Raw genomic sequence first — 25,441 nt, 5'->3', positions numbered from 1 at the left:
TTCACTTTAGAAATCAATTTATTTATTCGTCTCAGCCCATTTGTTTTAGACCTATCTATGGTTTCTCAGCCTATTTGTGTGTGACTTATGTTGAATGCAGTGTTGCCAGATCTTAATCTTTGCTATCAATACCCACTTCACTTTGGAAATCAATTCATTTATTCGTCTCAGCCCATTTGTTTTAGACCTATCTATGGTTTCTTAGCCTATTTGTGTGTGACTAATGTGGAATGCGGTGTTGCCAGATCTCAATCTCTGCCTACTTTACTTTATCAATTTATCACGGTTTCTCAGCTCATTTGATTTGGATCACTCTGTGGTTTCTTGTGTGTGAATAATGTGGAGTGCGTTGTTGCCAGATCTCACTCGGACGTCAGACATTCACACCAACCAGTTCAACTGCCACACAGGCACGACGTACGACGTGACAACAGTGCCGGGCGAGCCCTACACCTTCCTGAGCTGTGGCGAGGACTCTACTGTGCGCTGCTTCGACCTGCGCATCAAGGAGAGTTGCTACCGGATGGACTGTACCGAGGTAAACTAAATATTTACTAACGTTTTAAATATTCAGATGGACTGTACCGAGGTAAACTACGTTATAATGGCAGTGTTTGATTAGCAGTGTTGTTATCCTTGTCTAGCATTCAACAAAGCACTATATCTTTCTCGCTTTGCTCTGATGACAGATCGTCTTTTAACAATATAGAATTGATAATTAATTAACAAAATATTTCATCTTAATTATGAAAATTCATCATGAAATTATTGAAAAATATAATTTCATGCTTAATAAAAAATAATTGATTATTTCAAACGAGAATGAACAGTTATTATTACATTAATAAATTTGTATCAGCAACCGTCTATAAAAGGCATTGCAAGACCGAGGATCGGCAACGTTGTTTTCCTATCTCTCTTCACTGCCATTATAACGTGAACCTCACTATAGATATTTACTATTATTTTAAATCTTTAGAAAGTTTATTTAAATTAATTTGTTCATATGTCAATATCGGGGCACCGAGATTTGCTCGTTATTTATTCATTGATAAACAGAACTCAATTCTTTAAAATTATTGGAGAAGTACTAACAGGCACAGCCCAAAACTGTTTCTTCCCCGAATTTTGATTTATACACTATAAATATTCCAAAAAGTAGGTTATGTTCCATACACTTGAATTCAGATCCAATTTTCAGTCCAAACATTTGAAAACATAATAGTTCTAATTTAGATTGTTTAAATACCAAATTGAATAACACTCACTAATCACTTAGAACTGTAAATAATGATTAACTTTGAATATTATGATATATACCATCTCATGTCAACAAATCAGATTACTGTATTCTGATCGAGCCAATTAAAATTTCTAGATTTCTCGCGAGATACGGTAAGCTAATTGATTACACAGCTGATCTCCCACACAGGCACACGCATCTTCTGTTATCGACAGACGACGAAATCATCATCTGTTTTTTCAGTCCCACACACATGAACTCGCTCACTCAATTCCATCACCAACAGACGACGAAATACTTATTATCACCTGTTTTCCAAGTATTAATAATAATTATCCTTTTCATGTCCTTCATCGAGTTTCCCCAGGGATGAGACCTAGTGCAATAGAATTTGATATCATTAACCTACTATATTCCAACTATATATAACCAGTTAACCAGATAGCCAGATAACCAGATATTAAAATATAAACAGATATACAGAAGTTGCTCGCTTAATTGACCGAGGTGCGGAGTGAGGTCTAAGATTCAAGTCGACGGTTTGGCATTTCTCTTAAAAGTTTAAATGTTTATATTTTGCGCATTTACGGCGAAACGCGGTAATAGATTTTCATGAAATTTGACAGGTATGTTCCTTTTTCAACTGCGCGTCGACGTATATACAAGGTTTTTGGAAATTTTGCATTTCAAGGATAATATAAGAGGAAAAAGGAGTCTCCTTCATACGCCAATATTAGAGTAAAAATCAGACTATAGAATTATTCATCATAAATCAGCTTTCGAGTGGATTATAAATTGCATGCCATGACGCATGCAATTCTATATATCAATGTAATTTGGTAAAAAATCAGCAGCTGTGTTGACTATAAATTGCATGCCTCATTGAATGCAATTTTTATGCACTATTAAATAGGATGCAAAGAACTTATAACAGCTTGTCTGGGCTGTCCTTTCAATATAAAAGAAAATGGAGCCTCCTTCATACGCCAATATTAGAGTAAAAATAAGACTATAGAATTATTCATCATAAATCAGCTGACAAGTGATTACACAGATGTGTGGAGAAGCCAGTCTATTGCTGTATTTCCATAAGGTCTACAGTTTCAATCAGGTACTTGTGGATGAGAATACTGCGTGAGGTCTACTGTTCACAGAACTACTAGTCTAGCCAGACAATTTTATCGATTTGATCAACATAATCTGATATGTTGACATTACATGATAATCCTCCTAAACTAGAGCATATCATAATTTTCAAAGTTGATCATCATTTGACAATTTCAAGTGATTAGTGAGTGTTATTTTGTTATTCAATTTGGTTTGTATATAATCTAAATTATTTTTTTTTGTATTCAAATGTTGGACAGAAAATTGAACCTGAATTCAAGTGTATGGAATATAACCTATTTTCTAGACTATTTATAGTGTATAAATCAAAATTCGGGAAAGAACAGTTTTGGGCTGTGCCTGTTAGTCCTTCCCCAATCATTTTTAAGAATTGTGTTCGCTTTATCAAAAGTCAATAAATAAATAACGAGCGAAGCTCGGTGCCCCGATATTTAACAGTAAATGAACAACCAATAACATTCATAAGGCATTGGGCTAAAAGGCTAACCTCAAAGAGAGTTAGAAATTCCCAATCTAAAAATCAACAATCCAGTTCCTAGTTGGAATCTAAATATTATTATTCTGTGGGAAGAATTTATTTTACAATTCAAAGCCAAGCAATACTCCTTGAACAATATAACAAAATAACACATCATGTTGTTCAATCTATAACTAGTAGTTCTGTGAACAGTAGACCTTACGCAGTATTCTCATCCACAAGTACCTGATTGAAACTGTAGACCTTATATGGAAATACAGCAATAGACTGGCTTCTCCACACATCTGTGTAATCACTTGTCAGCTGATTTATGATGAATAATTCTATAGTCTGATTTTTACTCTAATATTGGCGTATGAAGGAGGCTCCTTTTTCCTTTTATATTATCCTTGAAATGCAAAATTTACAAAAACCTTGTATATACGTCGACGCGCAATTGAAAAAGGAACATACCTGTCAAATTTAATGAAAATCTATTACCGCGTTTCGCCGTAAATGCGCAACATATAAACATTCAAACATTTAAACATTAAGAGAAATGCCAACCGTCGACTTGAATTGAATCTTAGACCTCACTTCGCTCGGTCAATAACAGCTGATAAATTTGAAAATTGGTGAACTAGAACCCCATAAAATGGTGATTTTGCAATGCATCACGGGATTGTGTCATGACCTGTATTTATAGACCTTGGTTAGGAAAACAAAAAAAGAAAGACAATAAAATGATGAATCAAGCTGGATTCCCACAGTACAGTGAAACTCCAATCAAAGTTTTGTAAGGCGGGTACTAACCCTTGACTGCTTTGTGACTACAAATATTTGAAAATATATTGTAATAAATAGTTGTTTGTTTTCAGGATGTGCTGATATCGTGTCAACGAGCCGTGACTGCTCTGACTGTCAACAGCACCGCTCCTCATGAGTTGGCCATTGGTAGCTCTGATAGCACTGTGCGCATCTTTGATCGCCGAAATCTCGGCACCAAATCATCAGGTAGTCTGCATTCCATCACAGCTCAACATTTTCACCAATTATTCAGTAGTAGAGTATTCATGAGTAGAGAAGTTTTGGGCTATAGTGTGATCCACGTTATAATGGCAGTGAAGAAAGATAGGAGAAAAAGGTTGCCAAGTCTCTCCATTTTGCCACTGACTGTACACAGCTGTTACTCAATTCATCCCGTTCAATTTAATCTAATTGTTTCTGTGAATTTCATACCTTGTATGTTGTCATAACTCTCTATATTCATGGCTTTCATGGTTATTATGTAAGTTTGAGAACTTTGAAATTATAATAGTTCCTCATTCTATCAGATACAAATGAATTGAAGGGTTTATAATACAAGGGGTCCTACCGATATATTGTTAGTTTCGAGAAAATTGATCCTAAAGTTTACTTATATTAATTAATAATTCATTCATGAAATGAATATAGAAATGATATTCATAATCCTATAACTATTCAGTATACTTTTACCAAATCAAACGTGCAGTTTTATGTCTCAAATTGTTCTCCTTTCTCAATTATCAGCTAGATAGTGATAAGAAGTATCACTTGTACTCCTTGTTTACCAAACAAAACTCTATTGTCTAGCTACACATTAATCTATCAAATTTACCAGCAATTAAACAATGATTCATTGCAATATTATCTGATTCGCTAATTGGTTCTTGAGGTATCTTTTGCTTGGTGACATGGCTTAATCAAGGTTAAATCTAATTTGATGGATACGAGCAATCGTCCTGTAAACAAGGGATCCAAGTCACTTGGACCCCTTGTTTAATCAAATAAACAGCTGTTTGAAAATGTAGTTTAAAAATTTCACACCAGATGTCAGCACTGATTAGTCTTACGCTTATACCTCTTGTATTCTAGATTTTTACCACTTTCAGCTATCGATTACTGTAGCTAACCCAAAAAATGTCACTTGGACCCCATGTATTCTGACCCCCTCAATTGGTTTTTGTATGAGTTGGAGTTATTTGAAACTAGCAGGTGACCCGTGATCTGCAAGGATCTGATAAAAACTTGACAAACTGAAACTTGACCAACTGAAATTTTGAAGAATTGAAATTAGGCCTATAACCAACATCGATAAATGAAGAATCTATATGCAAAATTTCAAGTTATCAGTTGAGTAGATCCCAAGTGTTAATGCGACATATGTTAATTCCTATCCCGTACGTTTTTGAGCCAATCATTTCCTTAATTATATTATAGATCAACAATTTTGTTAGTTCATAATTATTTTCATTTATTAGTCTGACAACATCTCTGACATAATGGTTGCGTTCAAAGCCACTGATCAATTCCATCGTGATTTTCACGTTCAGTAAAAAACCTGATCACAGATAAACTACAGAATGAAAAGTCGGCTAGTATCCTGACGCTAAAATCCGCCATCTTGAAAGAAAGTGTAGCATTGTAATATAGCGGTAGTTTCAATTTCTAACAAGATGATGCAGTCATGTGTCGTGGTCTTGGTGCACTCAAGTCTTGGTTAGATTGATACCTTCCATTCTGTATGTATTCTGTGGCTGAACGGTTGCTCAGGAGTCATAACTGACAGATGCTTCGTCTGCTGCTTATATTTTTGCAAAGACGTTAAAGAGGTATAGACCCACAATGGTGCCATTGGCTGCCATTTTGCGCGAGAAATTCAAAATTCATAGGGGAGAGAATTTGGCGCTGCAATACAGTTTAATATTAGGCTGTTTAACTGAGGGAATATTATTTATATGATTTGAAGCGATTTTGAAGTTACCAATAATCGATTCTTCAAGTCCTCATACAATGATAGTCCCGTAGATATAATATAGTTTTAATAATTCACTGACATAAGTGTATGGTAAGTTAATTAACATTTTGTCTTTACTCAAATGTAAGTTAACTGCTATCTATTTAATTTTTCTGGTTTCCATAACAAACAAGCAGTGTTTTAAAACAAGGTTATTATAAATAACCTTATTCATCTAATAACATGGGCTTTAAAAGTTTTGTGCTTTGAATTTTTATAAAAATGCAATTTTTTCGATCATTGATAAATAGTGTTCTGTGCCATATTTTAGTATTGTATTTTTCATTTATACTTCTTTAACTTTATGAATTTGAATAAAATTATAATTCCAATAAATACATGAATCAATTAGTACATTATTTCTGTAATCATAAATAAATCAAACTGATATTTTTATAGTAGTAGTCTTACTTGAAATAAGTTTCTGGCAAGCTTTAAACTATTATTTCATAAGCTCATGGCATTAAAGCTCTACATTTTTATACAAATACAAATCACGAGCTGAAACGCTAGTGCTATAATTAAATTTACAGCCAAAATAAATTAATAGGTATTTTACTTTATACATTAGAGTAGTCTACAACATCAATAAACTATGTATACCGGTATGTGGTAGAGTAATCAAAGTGATAATTTGAACAATTTCAAAAAATATGTTATTTTAAAATTATTGCTTTATCATTATTTTATGATACAATCCTTGTTCAACTAGATTAACTCATTGATCAATGGATAGCTTGACATTATTATACTCAATAAATATACAGGATGAGAGTATAAAGTAACAGTATTTAAGAAATACAAATGCAGTAGGCTAGCATGAATAACCTGATATCTCATTTTTTTCGAAATGAGATTACTTTATTCGTATTCCTCATATCAAGATTTACAAAATGGCAAATTCAGATGTGCAAAATGAGCTCTAGTAGTGGAGCTAAGCATGAATGATGATTAGGCAGACTTCAAATCATGTAAAAGTATTCAAGATATTTCAAGCACAAAACAGGCATCAAGGTCTATTTTATTATATTCTAAGGTTTATTTATTATATTCCTAATAAATCACATTTCAGATTCTTTGAATAGTCCAAATCAGTTAGCCTAGTAGAAATATTAGTTCCTCACCCAGACTTTTTTGTAAACAAAACAAGACTTGTTTACAAAACAAGTAGGCTACCAAAATATTTAGGCCATTTTAGTAATTTAGCATATTCTTTTATTAACAGTACTGCTACTGGTATACAAAGGATAGAACTAGAATAAAAATCTCTAATAATCAGGCATTAAATGTATAAAAAAAATTTTTTACCAACTTGTGTTAGTAAACTTACCTAGGTTACCAGTAAGAACTAACCTGGGCCTTATTACAATCAATTTATTTAAACAAAACCTGCAAAAATTGAATATGAGTGGTTGCAAAGTTTCAAACTATCATAAATGAATAACAAGTGAGCAATTAAAATTAGTCTCAAGTATTATTAAACATATTGCTAAATGTATTTGTTTTGTAGTTACATGTGATACGAAATGTTGACACTTGACAGTTCTATTTGATCTCTACAATTTATAGCTGAACAAAACTTTGTCATTGCTGGTAATCTAACCAGCTATGTTTCCATCGTTTCTATGTAACCAGAATTTATGGAATTTTCAAATAATTCAATATTTATCATTGATTAATTCACCATCCACAAACAAATCACCACTTATGGGCTTATAATAATCTTCCAGGTTGACCCCTCAATAGCCGATATCCACATGTTCAATTCCAAGTAAGACACTAGCGCTGGATGTGAGTCTATGCATCTTTAAGGTCTTTGTATTTTTGTAAACAAAACTAGATCCTAACCTATCTCATTGTATAATCAATTGATATGAAAAACCATCAAGTGATTGGAGTTGTTAAAATGCTTCGGATAATATTTTAAATGTTATTGAATTTATGTAAGCATGCATCTGTGCTTCCAAATACATTATAATGGAGCCCATTATAGTTGTAAACAACTTCCTATTCACCCATGTCTGTTTACGTTCAGCTACTCTGTTTACGTTCTTTTCCATCGGTAGAAAAGTAGAATGAGCTGATCAGTAAAAGAACCAGATATGACGTATTTTTTTCTTATCAGTTAGACCAAAGACCTTGAAGAGGTATCAATTCAATTCAATTTATTTGCCATATATACAAGATTTATACAATTACAAATTCACATAATAATTGGGTACATCCTACAGAAATTCAGAATATATTTTATTCTAGAAATAATAAAAATAAATTAGTTATAACATAACTGAAATCCCAGTTGTACTCATTTTACCGGCAATAATTGCTAGCAGAGACACGTGTCTTATCGCTAGCAATGAGTTCAGTTCAAATCATTGAACGATTTTTTTTTGACTGAAACACAAAAAAAGAACTTTGTTGAAATTCACAAAATCACAATATTATTTTAGCTATTCACCAAATCAATCTATTATGTGTAATTTTTTGATTAAAAGTCTATTTTGAAAAATATTCTAGTTTTTACCCATTCATCAATATCTTTTGTAAGTTTTTTTGTTTATTGAGCTTGAGGTATAAACTCACAATGCCTATTTCATCCCAATGCTAGTTCTTACTTGAAATTAAAGGCTGCCATTGAGGTATTTTAGCGCGAGATATTATATAATATATATATTTTTGTAATATTATAGATTACAAAAATCTTCAAGATTTTTAGTATGCAATAATCTTCCACGTTGTCCCCTCAATGGCCGATTTCAATTCCAAGTACAGTAGCGCTGCATGTGAGTCTATGCATCGTTCAACGACCAAACAGTGCTCGTTCAGAGCCACGTTCACTCACCGATCAGTGGCTTTGAACGCAACCTTGTGATATTGACAACGGACCAGTGCAGAGGTGAAAAAAGATAAGCTGTCTGCTTTGTCTGATAACAGACAAGGATAGCAAACCAATCTTTATAAGATGCTGACTATAGATGAATAAATCCAATTTTGATTTTTGTCTTTTCTTTTGTGGTTTGTTAGGTTATTCGAAGGCGAGTTGTGTTCGTCCAATGATGTCACTGGCAGCGCCGGGCCTCGAAGGCAGGTCGTTCCGCATCACCTCGCTGGCATACTCACCCGAGGGCCACGAAATACTTGTCAGCTACTCGTCCGAGCACCTCTATCTGTTTGGTTGCAGGGTCAGCATAAAATAAGCCCTATTCACATTAATTACCTATGTGAAATTAAATCAAGCTCAAATTCAATTAAATTGTTTATTCAAGTGAAGTTTAATCAAGCTTAAATCGAGAAGTTCAATTTAATTACTGAAGCGATGCTGAGATCTTAATTTCGTCAAGGAAAAACGTTTCCAATCTATCATAGAAATGAGAAAATGAAAACAGCGACTACTGTCATAAAAACAGCGACTACGCCCCCTTTTGGAAAGCTAATTTTCTGACTCCAGCTGTCTAGAACTTAGCTAGATCCCGAGCTCGGGAACCTGTCCTAAAACACAGCAGCTTTTGTCTGTTTGTTTGTTTGTACCGCAGTTACAGTCGCAGCTATTGTCCGATTAGGATAAAATTTGGTATACAAGTACTTTGAAACAAGGCTCGTCGACTTATATAAAAAAGTTATTTTTAAATTATGCATTTTAAAGATAATACAGAAGGAAAAGAACTCTCCTTCGAACGCCAGGCGTTCGAATATTGGCTTTCGAAGGAGACTCCATTCCCTTCTGGATTTGTAGGCTATTATCCTTAAAAATTTAAAAAACCTTATACATGCGTTGACGCGCCTTGTTTCAAAGTAGGTGTATACCAAATTTTATCCAAATCGGACAATAACTGCGACTGTAACTGCGGTACAAACAAACAAACAGACAAAAGGCGATCGAGTCGAAACTAAGACCTCAGCTTCGCTTCGGTCAATAATTTAATTAAACTGTCCCAATTTAACTTCACTTGAATTAATTAGCGTAAAAATCAGACTATAGGATGATTCATCATAAACTAGCTGTCGAGTGGATTATTAATTGAATGCAATGATGGATGCAATTAATATATCAATGTAACTTGGTGAAAAATCAGCTTTTGTGTGGACTATTGGTTGCATGCAATGATGCATGCAATCAATAACTGAAAGTAACAGAGTATTTTCTCTCGGCCTTTCTCTGCTTTCAACTCGGGCTGACCTGTTGCCAGTATGTTGCCAGGAGATTAGCTTTCGATGTTGACATTTTTGATACACCAAGCCCAACAGCCATTAGTCGTTTTCCCACCGATATCTCGCTGACACGACATACATACAGGATTTACTTTGATGGACGGTATGTACAGAGAAGGCTGTGGTTCATAACTGCGCTAGGTCTACTGTTCACAGGACTACTAGTTACTATTGTATAGATGAATAAATAAACTACTAGTTAATGCAAGTGAAGTTCAATCAAGAAGTTCAATTAAATTACTGATTCAAGTAAATTTATATCAAGCTTTATTCCATTAGATGAATTACTTTTTCCTCCACCTACTGTCTAAAGAGCCTACTTTACTCCCTGAAACATAATACTAAAGTGTCACTTTTTCGCTCTCGGTAGGAAAAAACAGAAAAACTCCCTAGAGCGTAAAAGTAGCTCCATTTAAATAACATGGGAAGCATCTCTATTTTAAAAACTTACATTTGAAATAGGTTAGAAGGTCTAAGCTCAGATGAGGAAGCATATAGAGTAGTCATTAAACCAAGTAAATTCAATACCTCAACCAGACATTTGATCAATATATGAATTATATGTTTAATGTAAATTATTATTACAAACTTCATATCAGTATACTATAAAAAGGTATAAATATTTTTTTTATATTTCATGTTATTCAAAATACCAACCAACGAATATTCCTCATTAACTAATCAAATTTGAAACGGAAACTTTATCATAGTGTTGTAGTCTGGTCGGCGGCCATTGTTGTTACAACTTTTGCCGACAGATAGCGCTGTCGGCGGTGAACTGTGTGATTACAAGACAGCTGTTTAATTTTTAAGTTATGTTGTAACACATTTTACTGGTCACTTGAGTTTTTAAAAATTATTTTATTTGCATTTTTTATAAAAATGTAGGTGGAGGAAAAATGTTGTGTACATCACGAGTGAAAAATTTTTTCCTCCCTCAGGAAAATTGCTGCTTCGCCTCGGGCTTCAACTTTTCCCTCGGGGAGAAAAAACAGTACTTTTCACTCTAGTTATACAAATAACTATTTCTCCAAAACTATCTCTGTTGCTATAGTCTGTGCTCCTTAATTTTCAGAATTTGATGAAATTCACTGATGTGTCTGTGCGTTTTCATGAAACTAGATGAGCGAGTTAATCATATCATGCTGAACTGACAGAAAAGGGGCGGCATGTCTTTAGTTGCAAGGCTAGCTAAATATCAGCTCTCAAGAAATGAATAAAACAAGTTGAACGAGTAAAGAATAATATCATACTGTATTCACTATATTGGTAAGGGCTCATGTATTTACATGAACATTGAAAGTCAAAGTAACCATTTCTAACTTTTTAACAAAGATCTAGAGGTGCGTACAGACTTTCGCTCTGCTCCGCAATCGAACGTCACTCGAGCAGATCGATTGATGATCGACCGGGGAGCAAGAGTGGAACGCTAGAAGAGCCATCTCCCGTAACGTTCATGATCGGAGCGAGTGCGGAGCGTGCGTGGAGCGATTGCGGAGCGTGTTGGAGGCGCGTATATCTGTACGCACCTTAAGGATCCAGAGCTACATCCAACTGAAAAGTATCTGTACAGAAAGCGATGGAAAGTTGCCTACCAATCGAATGATTAAGCTAAAGAAGAAGATGATTTATTAGTACGGTATATTTAAATTTGATTTTTTAACGGTTTGAGATATCGATGTGCAGTTTTCGCTATTAATTTTTTATTGTAATAATTCATTAGATGACCCAAAAAATTGAGTTCGATTCAAAATGGCGGATCCAAGATTGTAAACCAAAATTAAGAGACCACCGAAAAGTGTTTTTTTTTTATTCGATTAGGATCCCTGATCATACCTTATGTCATATTATCTTTGTAACAGAAATATTAAGCTGTTTCCATCATTTTGGAACATGTACAATCTTTATTGTTAAGGAGACATATTTGGGGAAACCCATTGTCTCCATTGTGAATAAATACATTTTCGCCACACTGCACAGAAAGCAGCAGTTTTCCAGTCCCTATGTAGATCTGAAAGACCTTATTTGCAGACGACTCTCGTCTGACGTAAGAAACAGGTTTCTTTTCCGGTCTAGGTCAGAAAGTGTTCTCTTTCCAGCCGCTTGGGAGTCGTAGTTAATAAGTCATCCGCTAGATCGGGCGAGTGTCCACTTTCTTCATCAAAGTCGCCATGATTTCAGTTCGAGTTTCGAATCAATCTAATTCAGCATTCGCTTCGCAACCATTTTTATTCAATTATTTATTGTTGATTAGCGCATTCCAAATTTTCAAAAATGCTTGAAGATGACGAAGCCCGTGATATTCCAAGTGAAATTTTAAAAGAATCTGAAATCCTGACTGCAAATCTTCTACCACTAAAATCAAGAGATAGGTACGATACCAAGTATTCTTTGTTTTGTATTCTTTATTTATTTTATCAGCAATACCTGTATTGTGGCGAAAAATATCGTTCGCACCACGGGCAAAAATGTTTTTCCGGAAAAATCTCATTTTATGCTCTAGGTGCGAAATATACTATTTCATTAACTCTGTATAATACTAAAAAGTGTTTGACAATTCCTATTTGTGTTTTTCACTTTGATATTGATGTTGCAGGACCAATCATGCACCACCCTGGAGCCGAGCCTAGACGAGGAGGATGAGGAGGACGATGACTTGGAGGTGGCCGAGAGGAGGGGGGTGACTGGTCAGAGGCGGCCTGTGACTCTAATTGGGCCAGCAAGAGGGCCAGGTCTGCCCCCCATCAGACGTCTGCGGTTGCGGGGTGATTGGTCCGACACGGGACCAGATGCCAGACCGGAGCGGGAACCCGGTCGAAGTGGAGGTGACGTTCATTACATCTAGATTTCAATGCATCTAGAATCAGCTGTGTCAACGTTTTCGTTGTGTTTATTATCTGAAATTATCAAAACATTTCAAAAGTCTGGTCGAAGAGGACTGATGACGTTGGTGATGGCTGACGTTCTTTCATCTATAGTGAGGTCCACGTTATAATGGCAGTGTTCGATTAGCAATGGTATTGCTATCCTTGTCTATCATCAACAATGCGGATAGCGCTATCTCTTTCTCGCTTTGCTCTGTTGCCCTGTTGCTCTGTTATTAATGTAGAATTAACAATTAATTAACAACATATTTCATCGTAATTTGTGATAAAGAATCAATCAATAAATATGTAAATTCATTATGAAATTATTAACAAATATAATTCTTTGTTGAGCCCAGGTACTAGAATTTCTCTACCCGGGTTAAAGTTGTTCCCTCGCGCTGTATGACACGGCCATCTACAGGTCCCAAGTTGACCTGGACTGTTTTGGTCCCATCTATTTTAAGACTTTTCTAACTCCAGAACTCCTTGGATTTATTCAATGCTTTTTCCACTTCGGATCAGTGTCTACAACCTAAAAATTATAAACTTGCATGGCTTGTGCTATGAAATCTGTGTCTGCTACAGTTTTTTATGACGTGGCCTATACTTGTTTTATACTTGTCATTGGCAATAAATTCAATTCAATTCAATTTATTTGCCATATATACAAGATTTATACAATTACAAATTCACATAATAATTGGGTACATCATACAGAAATTCAGAATATACTCTATTCTAGAAATAATAAAAATAAATTACATATAACATAACTGAAATCCCAGTTGTACTCATTTTACCGGCAGTAATTGCTAGCAGAGACACGTGTCTGATCGCTAGCAATGAGTTCAGTTCAAATCATTGAAAGATTTTTTCTTATTTTTTCTTCTTGACTGAAACACAAAAAAAGAACTTTGTTGAAATTCACAAAATCACAATTTTATTTTAGGTATTCACCAAATCAATCTATTATGTGTAATTTTATGATTAAAAGTCTATTTTGAAAAATATTCTAGTTTTTACCCATTCATCAATATCTTTTGTAAGTTTTTTGTTTATTTTATGGGTGAATAAGTTTAAGGGAATCATATTAATCAGCATATTGCAGTTGTGTTCATACTGTCTTCTACTTACTGAAAGTCTGGAGAATCTGACCATGAATTTCATTGTAATCGATGGACGAGTGTTGTAATTGAGAGCACGGATTGTTGGTAAATGTGGCAGACTGGAGTTGCAAGTACATATTCAATATTGAATTGATCCACTGGTCGTGGGTTCGAATCCTGCCGAAAGGCATGGATGTTTAGACCGCCGGCGGGGCAGCTCGAGAAACCCAACACATGACAGAAAACTGTAAACATATCATTCCACGTTATGTAGAAGATATATTTTCTTATACATTTTCCACGGTATATTTTCATCTAAATACCGTGTATCATTCTACCACGTCGGCCTTAACTTATCATGCAAATTGATAGATCATTTTCATTACATTTCAGAATATTTATCGTACTTAACATCATTGTTAAATTTCTTCATGCTGTATGGTTTATGAATAATTTATATTGAATCCCTCATAAGTTTGATAGTTCGGCAAATTACTTGGAAAGTAAAAAATAATAGATTAGTTACTGTTTGTTTGATCAAATTCATAAGCCCAAAAGCCTGATAAATTTAAATTATGATAAAATGTCATGAGAACCAATCAGAGATGTTTTTTCCGAATGAAGGCTTCTGTGATTGGTTCAAGTGGCATTTAATCACGATTAAAACTTATTTAACAGCTCTTTGTGCAACTGGGCTTTTTCTATCAAATTCATAGTCTGTTGAAGAGTTTAGTGACTGAATTGACAATTTAATTTAGAGGATAGTTTTGTGAGTGTGCTAATTTTGTTTTAAAACTATTTGTGTTTGATTAAAAACAAACAGTTTTGATCAAAATTTGTTTTTGATTTCAGACGTGGGCCAGGCCAGACCAACTCTACATGCGACTCTGATGCAGCGCATGACAGATGTGCTCTCGCGCATGCTCAATGACCCAGCTACCAGGGCGGCACTAAGTCATGGCGGTGAGGAGGACAATCCCCCCACTGGGTTGGTATTTTATAAAAAATTTATTCGCCTCAAATCATCAGTCAATCTATTTTTAATATCTATCCTATTTTCATTAGTTTCCATTTTCGTAAGAGTATTGGTCAATCTGTTCTTGAGAGAACATCGTCACCAGTTCATTCAGCTGCCATCCCTCCCCCACCCCCATTCAGGTTCAACCTAAAGAGGGACCGGAGCTTGGCGTTGAGGAGCGTCGTGAACAATATAATGTTAAGTAATTTCAATTTTCAATTTTTCAATTTCATTTATTGCCAATTAGAATATTCAAAACATATTACAAAATCTTTATAATATTTACTTATTGCCAAAAACAAAATACAAAAAAGCTTTACAAGAAATAAATATAAGTATTTGCTACTGCACTTGAACCAAGATACATACATTTATTTAATTAGATATAATAACGAAATGATATCCTTTATATTATAAATAATAGTTTTAAAATGAAGATTCAATTTATGATCACATGCATAAGTACAGTAGGTGAGGCAAAAACACCGGCAAAAGGAAGATTCCTTGTGCGCCAGTGTGAGTCATATGACATATGATATAATATAATATGACATGTCATTAAAAATATAAATAAATAAGCATAAGTACTCATACATATACTTGAATAAAATTAAAACCAAATATAAAATCTAGGCATCACCAGCAAAAAGAAAATCTTTGCCCGCTGGTGAGAGTTGCAAAACAGTAAAAGAAAAACATAATATTTCGAAATAATGCAAAAAGTTAAAGTTAAATTTAACTAATAATAATTACAAAATTTTATAACAGCAGAATCATGAAAAATCAAAGAAATATTGTGCAGAGAAAAGACTATAAAATGAAAATAAAATAATCTAAATTAAATTGCTGTATTCAAGGTAATGAAATATTCCCTCTTAATCCACTCATTGACGCTCTTTTTACTAATTTTGAAATCCAAGTCAAAAGGCATTGCATTGATCAGTTTACTGCTTGTGTAAATTAGCTGTCGTCTGATTAATGAAAGTGTAGTAGGATACACTTGAAATTCCTCTGTTACACCCGGTCTGAAATGATAAGTGTTCTTGATCAACTTTGGGAAGATATTTTTATTTTTTATCAAGTATTTTATTAAGACTTTGACATAAAAGTAATGAGCTAAAACACACTGGAAGCGTCTACTCGCAGACGCGAACGTCTACGCACAAGCGTCTACTCCTCAAATTGAGCAGCTAAGATAAAATAAGCAACAAAAATTGCGAGATGAATTCGAGAAAAATGTTGCTCGAAGCAATTCGCTGTAATGTGATGACACAACAATGTAAAGGTACAACCACACTGATAGCGGAGCGTGGCGTGGCGTCAAGGAGCGTTGTGAACAATATCATGTTAAGTAATGAGCTGCAACACACTGGAAGCGTCTACTCGCGGAGCGGAGCGGAGCGTGGCGTCAAACTTTGGAACAAGCTGGTTTGTTTTTTGGAGCGTCAAAGCATCAAAGTGCTAGTGCCCTACTAATTTACATTCTAGTGGTCTACTCTTGTATATAATAATGCACTTGTTCTACTACATTTTCCCACTCCAGTAAATTAGTATGTTAATTTAATGTTTGCCCAAATTCCCCTGTAATGTGTATTATTTGATTATTCAAAATAGGTCATCCATCCATTGCACTTTGAAATCAAAAGTAAGGCTATTCTAATCTATTTCATTCATATTTCTATGAAATATGGTTACCTCAGTGTTATTAAAAGTCTTTCTTCAGTAGATATTGGATTTCTCCAATTGGTGACTTGTTTTTCCAAATCAGGCTTCACTCTCGTCGAAATATAATCAAAGGTTGACATTCGCATGTACTCAAAAAATCGGGACTCATGCTTTCTTAACACATTAAACAGATGGTCATATTCACCAAATAGTCGACAAGTTAATTTCATTAACCCACTCTGTCCCAGCAGGCTTAGCTAATATCCAATACTTTAAGTAATTATTCTCACAAAGTAATGTCCGTGCAAACTTAGACAACACCATCTTCTAGGCCCTTGACGCTTGACGCTCAGACGCTTGCTGTGTGTATCATGAACGCTCTGACTACGCCATGCCACGCTCCGCTTTAAAACGTCACGCTCCGCTCCGCTTTCAGTGTGTTTTTACCTTTAGGCTGGCCATTAACGGTTGATCATGCATGATAAACAAACATGCTGCACAATCGTTTTAGGGTACAAACACACTGAAAGCGGAGCGGAGCGTGGCGTTCTAGAGTGGAGCGGTGCGTGACGTGGTCAGAGCGTTCATTATACACACTGGAAGCGTCTGAGCGTCAAGCGTCAAGGGCCTAGAAGATGGTGTCTAAGTTTGCACGGACATTACTTTGTGAAAACAATTACTCAAAGTATTGGATATTAGCTAAGCCTGCTGGGACAGAGTGGGTTAATGGAATTAACTGGTCGACTATTTGGTGAATATCACCATCTGTTTAATGTTTTAAGAAAGCATGAGTCCCGATTTTTTGAGTAGCCTACTACATGCGAATGTCAACTTCAACCTTTGATTATATTTTGACGAGATTCGAGTGAAGCCTGATTTGGAAAAACGAGTCACTCACTAATAATTAGAACTTCAATTCCAATTACTGGAGGAATCCAATTTCTGCTGAAGAAAGACTTGTAATTAAAAAATTAATTACAAAGTTTAAAAGTTTGTGTTTCTTCAATGGTTCCAATTTTTTTTAAATAACTCAATATTATTTGTTACAAAAAATGGTAATTGAGTGGAATAATTCAAGCCATCTAAATTCAAAACTTTTAGTTCTAATGTTTATTTTGGACTAAAATTTTATAAAAATTGTACACATGAAACTCTAACCTTATCTTGGACTTTGTCACCTACAAATTTGGAAGAAAAATAGCCCAAGGACTACCTTATTATTTTATCTACCAATCTTATGTCATAAGTGTAATTTTTATTGTAAATAAATAAATAACACTAAGGTAACCATATTTCATAGAAATATGAATGATATGGATTAGAATAGCCTTACTTTTGATTTCAAAGTGCAATAGATGAATTTTCTCTTTTGAATAATCAAATAATACACATTACAGGGGAATTTGGACAATTTTATAGATTAATGTAGTAGAAAATGTAGTAGAACAAATGCATGTATAAGAGTAGACCAGTAGTATGCACATTAGTAGTTCGTCTACAGACACGGTGCAGTAAACATCGTTATCTCCGTGGCTCTGCTATCGATAAATTGTGACAGTGAAGTTTTGTTTTCTGAAATGGAGTGCAATAAATGCAATGTAATTGTGGTCAAGGAGGATCTTATTGTGTGTAGTGAGTGCAAGAACAGTGTTCACTATTTATGTCAGCCGATAAGTGAAAAAAACTTTAGAAAAATGTCTACTGAAAAAAAATCCAAATGGAAGTGTGTTTCTTGCAAGACGACAACGATTGAACCTGCTGTAGTGATTGAAGCGGTGAAGGGTGGTGAGGGGACTGCTGCAGTCATTGAACCAGCGAAGGGTGGTGAGGGGTCTGCGATAGCTCAGCCGGCCGGCGGTGCGTTATCTCGGCTCGACTTGGAAGCTATCTCCACTATCGTCAAGCAGATTATTCAATCACAATTATCTCCTACTTTTCTCCGTGATTTCCAAGATAAGAAATCATCTATTGAATTCGTGTCGGACGAGTTCGATAAATTCAAACAGGAACTGAAAGATTGCAATGAGGAACTCAAAATAGTGAAAAGTGAGAATGAAAACTTGAAAGCAGACATTAGCTCATTAAAAAAACAAATCGCTGATTTTGAGATGTACACTCGGCGTGACAACGTTATTGTAACTGGTTTACCTGAATCTCCTAACGAATCCGTATTTGAAATTTTTAAAAATATTTATACTGCAATAGGTAGTCCTCTAACAGGCAAGGATCTTAGTGCCGCACACAGAGTTCCTTCGCGTACCAAGGACGGCATTAAGCCTATTATTTTAAAATTTATGCGTCGAGAAGATAAGGTGACATGGCTGTCTGAATTCAAGAAGAAGGCACTTGAAGACAAAAGTGAGCCTGGCATATCGACAAAGACTGTATCTCGCTTTCTTCCGGTTGGTAGGATATCGGCGTACCAACACTTGTCCCCGGCGGTGTCCATGCTGCTCAAAGACACGAAGAAGTTGGCTGAAGAGAAAAACTACCGCTACGTATGGTCTAGAGATGGAAAAATTTTTGTCAGGAAGACTGAAACCAGTCCGGCTTTGCTGATTAGATCGAAGGATGATCACAAAAAGCTGTAAATTAGTTTCTATTTGGTTATTGTTTTTTTTCTCTCTCTCTCTCTAATTTATTATGGAGAACTGCCAAGTAAGAGACTTGTTGGAGGAACTTTATGACAATAATAATTGTAAAACTTCGAAGCTACAAGATTCTAATCATGTTAATTTTTTCTTTTCGGACAATTCTGTTTTAAAACTTTTTCATTTGAACATTAGAAGTGTCAGACGGAATTTTGATGAATTATGTGTGCTTCTTACTAGTTTAAATGTAAATTTTGATATTATAATACTCACTGAAACCTGGTTGTCTCATGATGACGGGTTTGATCTACCCAATTACAATAAATACATAAAACCAACAAAATATAATAAATGCGATGGAATTATTGTGTATATTAAGCATGGTATTAAGTTTGAAATATTGAATGTCGATATTCAACAAACAAATGTTATTAATTTTATTATTGATTTTCAACAAAACCAGTTTTACTTCACTGCCCTTTATCGATCACCGTCAGATACGAATGTTTTTGAATTCATAGATAACCTTGAAATGTTTTTAGAGGAGACTAAATGCTTCTCAAATCGAGTCCTGATTGGTGATACGAATATTGATATCTTGGAAAATCGTTTAGGTCTAGCTGGGCATAGGTATATGGATGTATTGAATGAATATGGGTTTATAAGTTACCTTTATGGAGGTACTAGAATCGGTGACGTATCTGAAACATGTATTGACCATTTTTTTCTAAAAAGTCGGTATTTTAGGCTTAATCCAGCTATTTTAATTGTTCGATTACTGACCATGAAGCAATAATGGGTACTATTAGTGAGACTAAGAATCAATATGTGAAAATAAAAATACTGCTGTTGATGATCTACAAATCATACAAGAAAAAATTGATTTAAATCATTTTAAGATTAGAATTGAAAACGAATCGTGGGGGAAACTATGTCAGAAAGCAGTGCTAAAAAAGCCTTTACAATTTTCTTTGATACTATCATAAAACATTTTACATTATCAAAAAAAGTTTGTCATAGGGTTAGCAGTAGACAAACCCGACTTAAACCCTGGATCACATCAAGTTTAGTTAGATTATAAGGACAAGGAACAAAATGACTATAAAAGCTAGAAGACAGCCGTTCAATGATGCACTTGCCAACAAATTAAAAAAATATAATACTATTTTAAAGAGAACTTTGCGCGTGGTAAATGAGACTTATTTCAAAAACAAATTTATTAACTGCAAACATAATATCAAGAAGACCTGGGAAACAATAAATGAAGCAACGGATTCTACTAAACAAAAGAAAAATATATCTTCTGATATACAAGGCATTGATAAACGAGTAATAAAGTCAGACAAAAAGAAAGAGATAGCAGATGAATTCAATAAATATTTCACTACAATCGGTAAAGAGATTACAAATAGGAATCTAAAGAACTTAAATCAAGACAAAACATTCAGGTATAGAGTAATTCCAGGAAATTGTAATTCATTCTTTTTTACACCAGTCTCAGAAGAAGAAGTTATTAATACTATTTTTAGTCTGAGAAGAAGGGTAACTCCTGGCCCTGATGGAGTATATGCAAATTGCCTCATTGAAAATGCATATAATATTTCTAAACCTCTTGAGCATATAATTAATCTATGTTTTCAACAGGGCTACTTCCCTGACGAAATGAAACGGGCTATAGTCATTCCATTACATAAAGGAAAGGAGAAATCCAGTTTGAATAATTATCGTCCCATTTCCCTCTTATCTAGTATTAGTAAAATTATAGAAAAATGTGTAAAGTCGAGACTAATATCCTACTTAAATAAATATAAAATCTTAAATAGTTCGCAATTGGGTTTTCAAAGTGGCCTTAATACTTCTGATGCAATATTTAGAGTGAGTAGATAAGTTATAAATCATTTAGATAGAGGAAAAAAGTGCTTGGGAATCTTTCTGGACTTCCAAAAGGCTTTCGACACAGTAGACCATGAACTCTTGCTAAATAAAATGGAAATTATCGGTTTTAGAGGCATAGTTTTGAAATTTTTTAGGTCGTACTTAAACTTGAGGTCACAAGCCGTAAAAATTGATGATACAATTAGCAACGATAGGAGAGTTGAAGCTGGGATTCCACAAGGAAAAGTGCTTGGCCCAATTCTATTCCTAATTTATATTAATGATTTATTAAATATTGATCTAGACTGTGGCTCTCTCTACTCATTTGCGGATGACACTGTAGCTCTGTTCCATGGAAATTCATGGATGGAAACATTTGAGAAAGCAAATAGTGGTATAGCAAAGATAAAAAATTGGTGTGACCACAATAAATTATGTATAAATAAAGATAAAACTGTGGTTCTACCTTTTTATCTCACAATGGCTGGTAAGCCCTCTGAGGAGTACCAACTTAAAATTATTATTCATAAACCTGACTGTAACCAGTCTTATTGCCAGTGTGTTCCTCTCTTTGTTCATGATTCTGTAAAATACCTAGGCATCATGATAGATTCTCGACTGAGGTGGGAGCCACATATTTCTTATGTTTGTAATAGATTAAGGAAAACATTTTATAAGTTTGTTCAATTGAGAAATATTCTTCCATTGTACCAGTTGAGGATGGTATTCCTTGCCCTAATCTCTTCTGTAATTGAATACGGCATTGTTGGATGGGGAGGTTGTGGATCTTCCATCTTACAACCCCTTATTTTGCAGTATAAGAAAATTGTAAAAATATGTCTGAATAGACCAATTAGATATCCCACTAACCTAATCTATAAAGAATTCAAAGTTCTAAGCCATGAGGATTTATATAAATTGAACTTATTAAAATATGTATTTGAACGACCATTAGATTTTCCAGTGACTCCTGAACATGGATATACAACTCGTGGTCAAGCCAGAGAGAAACTGTATGAGCCGAGATGTGTAACTGAATCTGCGGCTGGTCATGCAGCCTTTCAGGGTCCTCGTTTATTTAATGTTTTACCTTTTGATATTTCTAGAGAGTCCTCCTTATCGATTTTCTGTAGAAGGTTAAGACTGTATTTATCGGCTTCATAAATTGTTTCGTTTCGTTTTGTTTCATTGAAATATGTTTTACTTTATTCTGTAAACTAGGCTATATAAACTAAGCATTGTAATCAATTTGTTTCTTTTTGTGGAAGATGTGTATTTTTGTTTAGATTGCTTAATGGCATAAGATAATACTATTTATGTAAGTAGCTCTATATAGTACTTGAAGCAGCTGAATCGTTTTTCTTATATATTTTCTGTAATTCATAAGACGAACCACTCCTCGACGCAGGCCTAGCCTAATGAGGAGTGCACTTGATATTTTTTATGTTTTATGCTTTGTAAAATTGTACATTTCAATCAACATTTTTTGAGGTTATCTCCAATTTTTGTTGTTTATTTTATCTTCGCTGCTCTATTTGAGGATACATTATTCAAGTTACAGATGCAAAATCGTTTTGAAGAATCCTATAAAGAAATGTGATTAACTATCATAATAGTATTCAATCCCAGGCTTTTGCCCAAAACTTCTTCAATTTCCTAATTTAGTTTCAAATTGTCCAAATATTATACATAGGCTATGTTAATTGTTGAATTTAATTGAGAACTCTATTTTCTTTTAAAATAATTTACTCAAATTGAAAAATGTTTTCTGTTTTTGAACTATATAGTTCAATTCAATTTTCAATTTATTTATTTCACACACAATAATTGATTGGAAAACGTTGTTTGGTTTTTCAGGCCATCAGAGGTTGACGTGGGGGCGGGAGGAGAGGAACTGGTTCTGCCCTTTGTGCATAGTGGGGAGAGACTGGAAGAAAACCCTCTCAATATGCTCATCACTCCTGATCGCTCGCCCGTTCATGTCAGTTATTTATTTATTCATTTATTTATTTATACAATTGATACATACAATATCATTCTCAATATGAATGATTGGAGGAGGAACAACAGGCTTGAAGCCCAAAACTGTTCCTTTCTCAAATTTAGATTAAAGTCGTCCAAAAATAGGTTATGTTACACTTCATGATTTTTGTTCAATTTCGAGTCCAAAATATTTCTAAACTAGGGACTTGGAATTTATCTCGTCTTGATCACTTCAAGTTGTGTAGATCTGTAGATTCAAAATGTGTCACACTGCACAAATGTTCGGCAAACATCTTTGTTAAGGAGCTCATGGACAAACATTTTAAAACGTTTGGACAATCATTGCTTGTCGAACAAAAAATTACTGGGTTTCCAAACATCTTCAGTTTTGACAGCGGTAAAACATAAAATCTGTTCTCTTCACTTACAAATGTTTGGTGACGCGTCCACACTGGCCACGGGTAAACATTGTTTGTCAAACATAATAAATTTTGCCCAAACTGTTTCAACAAACATTTTTGTCGAACATTTTCTCAGTGTGGATACGGCTTAAGGCTGTGCAAAGGCTAAAAATAAACTTACTACTGGTGAAATTTTTCAAAGTTTTTCGATAAAATGTATTATCATCAGGCTAAAAAAAATAAATATTCAAGATATTGTATGGCAAATAAATGATTTGATTGATTGAATGATTGATTTACTCTACTCACTTAAGGATGTGCAAAGACTAAAAATGACCTGGTGATATTTTTCAAAGTTTTTTGATTTGTGTATCATCAAGCTATCAAAATAAAATAGTTTTCTTCTCAAAACATTTTTTTTTTCAATAATTACTTTTCGAGATATGAGCGCCTAAAGTTTAAATTTTTGGGACAGAAAATTTCAAATTCGGTAAGAGATAAATCCATGGGATTTAGAGGATGAATTTCTCATGGTAATTTTGATTAAATAAAACAAAAATTTTGTGAGAATATCTATTTCTGAGAAAGTCATTCAATTATCCAAAAGTGACCAAAAATAACTCAACTAAAAGTTAATTTTGGACATTTTTAGTAAATTGAATGACTTTCACAGAAATTGATATTCTCAGAAAATTTTTGTTTTATTTAATCAAAATTACCATGAAGAACTCATCCTCTAAATCCCATGGATTTATCTCTTACCGAATTTGAAATGTTCTGTCACAAAATTTAAACTTTAGGCGCTCATACCTCGAAAAGATATTTATGGGAAAAAAAGTGTTTCCAGAAGAAAACTATTTATTTTGATAGCTTGATGATATACAAATCGAAAAACTTTGAAAAATATCAAAATTTCATTTTTAGCCTTTGCACATCCTTAAGTGAGTAGTATCATAGAGAAACAATAGCGTAAGTAGATATCCCATGGTATAGGGAATTTATGTCGCAACTTTTACTGTTATCCCAAGCCGATAGTTCACGTAGTTCTTTCCTATGCAGCTGTGTGACGCTGGTAGTCTCTCAAATTGTGCCGTTCATACACTCTCACCCCAACAAAACAGTAAAAACTGACAATAGTCGACAGTAATCGGCTTGAGATAACAGCAAAAGTTGCGACATAAATTCCCTATACCATGGGATATCTATTTACGTTATTGTTACTCTATGGTAGTATTGAGTAAGCCTATATTAGCGAGTAGTGAGTATAGTCTGGGTCCTGTAGTTTTGCCTATCGGCGGAGAGCCACTAGATTACAATACTACCCGTTCAAAAACATCGAACATTTTTTAAAATGTATCTTTCCATAAGCTACAGATGCTCTTTTGTATCTCCTCAAAGGCAACGTGTTGCATCCGAAAAGATACACAAGGAGCTTCAATTATTTATCTTTCCATAAGCTACAGATGCTCTCTTGTATCTCCTCAAAAGCAACGTGTTGCATCCGAAAAGATACACAAGGAGCTTTTTGGAGTTGCGTCTTTTTAGCACAACACAGCCTATCAGCTGACATTCGCTCGAAATGTTCTTTCCATTGTTGGTGATACGTTGCAACTCTCTCTCTCTCATTCATGAAGAATCTCTGTGTGTAGGGAGATGTTTTTATTTATATTCGAAACATATTGATTAATGGAAGTATACAATTGAATACATATTTATTGGTACAAAATGAAAAAAAATGACTTCTTGTTATATTATTATCAAACTAGCAGCTAACTCGTGCTCTGCAAGGGTCTAATCGAATCAGTAGACCTCGCGCTCAGTAACTTGAAGGTGCGTACAGATATACGCGCCGCGAACATGAGCAATTCACTTTTAATCAGCTGACTATATCTGTATTTTTACAGAAACAGTATAAGATAAAGATATAAAAAGCTTGGCTGATTAAAAGTGAATTATTAATTTTTGAGAAAACATAACAACAGGTCAATGTAAAGGTGCGTACAGATTTACGCGCCGCGAACATGAGCAATTCACTTTCAATCAGCTGATGCCAAGCTTTTTATATCTGTATCTTACCGTT

General features: G+C 34.4%; 1 protein-coding gene across 1 annotated transcript in view; it reads left to right on the top strand.

Moving 5' to 3' along the window:
- The first annotated feature begins 337 nt into the window (after positions 1 to 337).
- The window catches only part of LOC120356497 (DDB1- and CUL4-associated factor 6-like), a 38,976-nt gene continuing 13,872 nt past the window's right edge, over positions 338 to 25,441 (top strand). Inside the window, exons 1-6 of the mRNA XM_039445436.1 lie at positions 338 to 538; positions 3,707 to 3,842; positions 8,671 to 8,828; positions 12,452 to 12,680; positions 14,681 to 14,816; positions 22,835 to 22,958. Coding sequence (XP_039301370.1) covers positions 338 to 538; positions 3,707 to 3,842; positions 8,671 to 8,828; positions 12,452 to 12,680; positions 14,681 to 14,816; positions 22,835 to 22,958 — 984 coding nt within the window. The remainder of the gene's footprint in view (positions 539 to 3,706; positions 3,843 to 8,670; positions 8,829 to 12,451; positions 12,681 to 14,680; positions 14,817 to 22,834; positions 22,959 to 25,441) is intronic.

This window comes from Nilaparvata lugens, unplaced genomic scaffold (assembly GCF_014356525.2).
Source record: "Nilaparvata lugens isolate BPH unplaced genomic scaffold, ASM1435652v1 scaffold691_1_2, whole genome shotgun sequence".
In the NCBI taxonomy this organism is placed as follows: Eukaryota; Metazoa; Arthropoda; class Insecta; order Hemiptera; family Delphacidae; genus Nilaparvata; species Nilaparvata lugens.
This window is presented reverse-complemented; position numbering and strand designations above follow the sequence as displayed.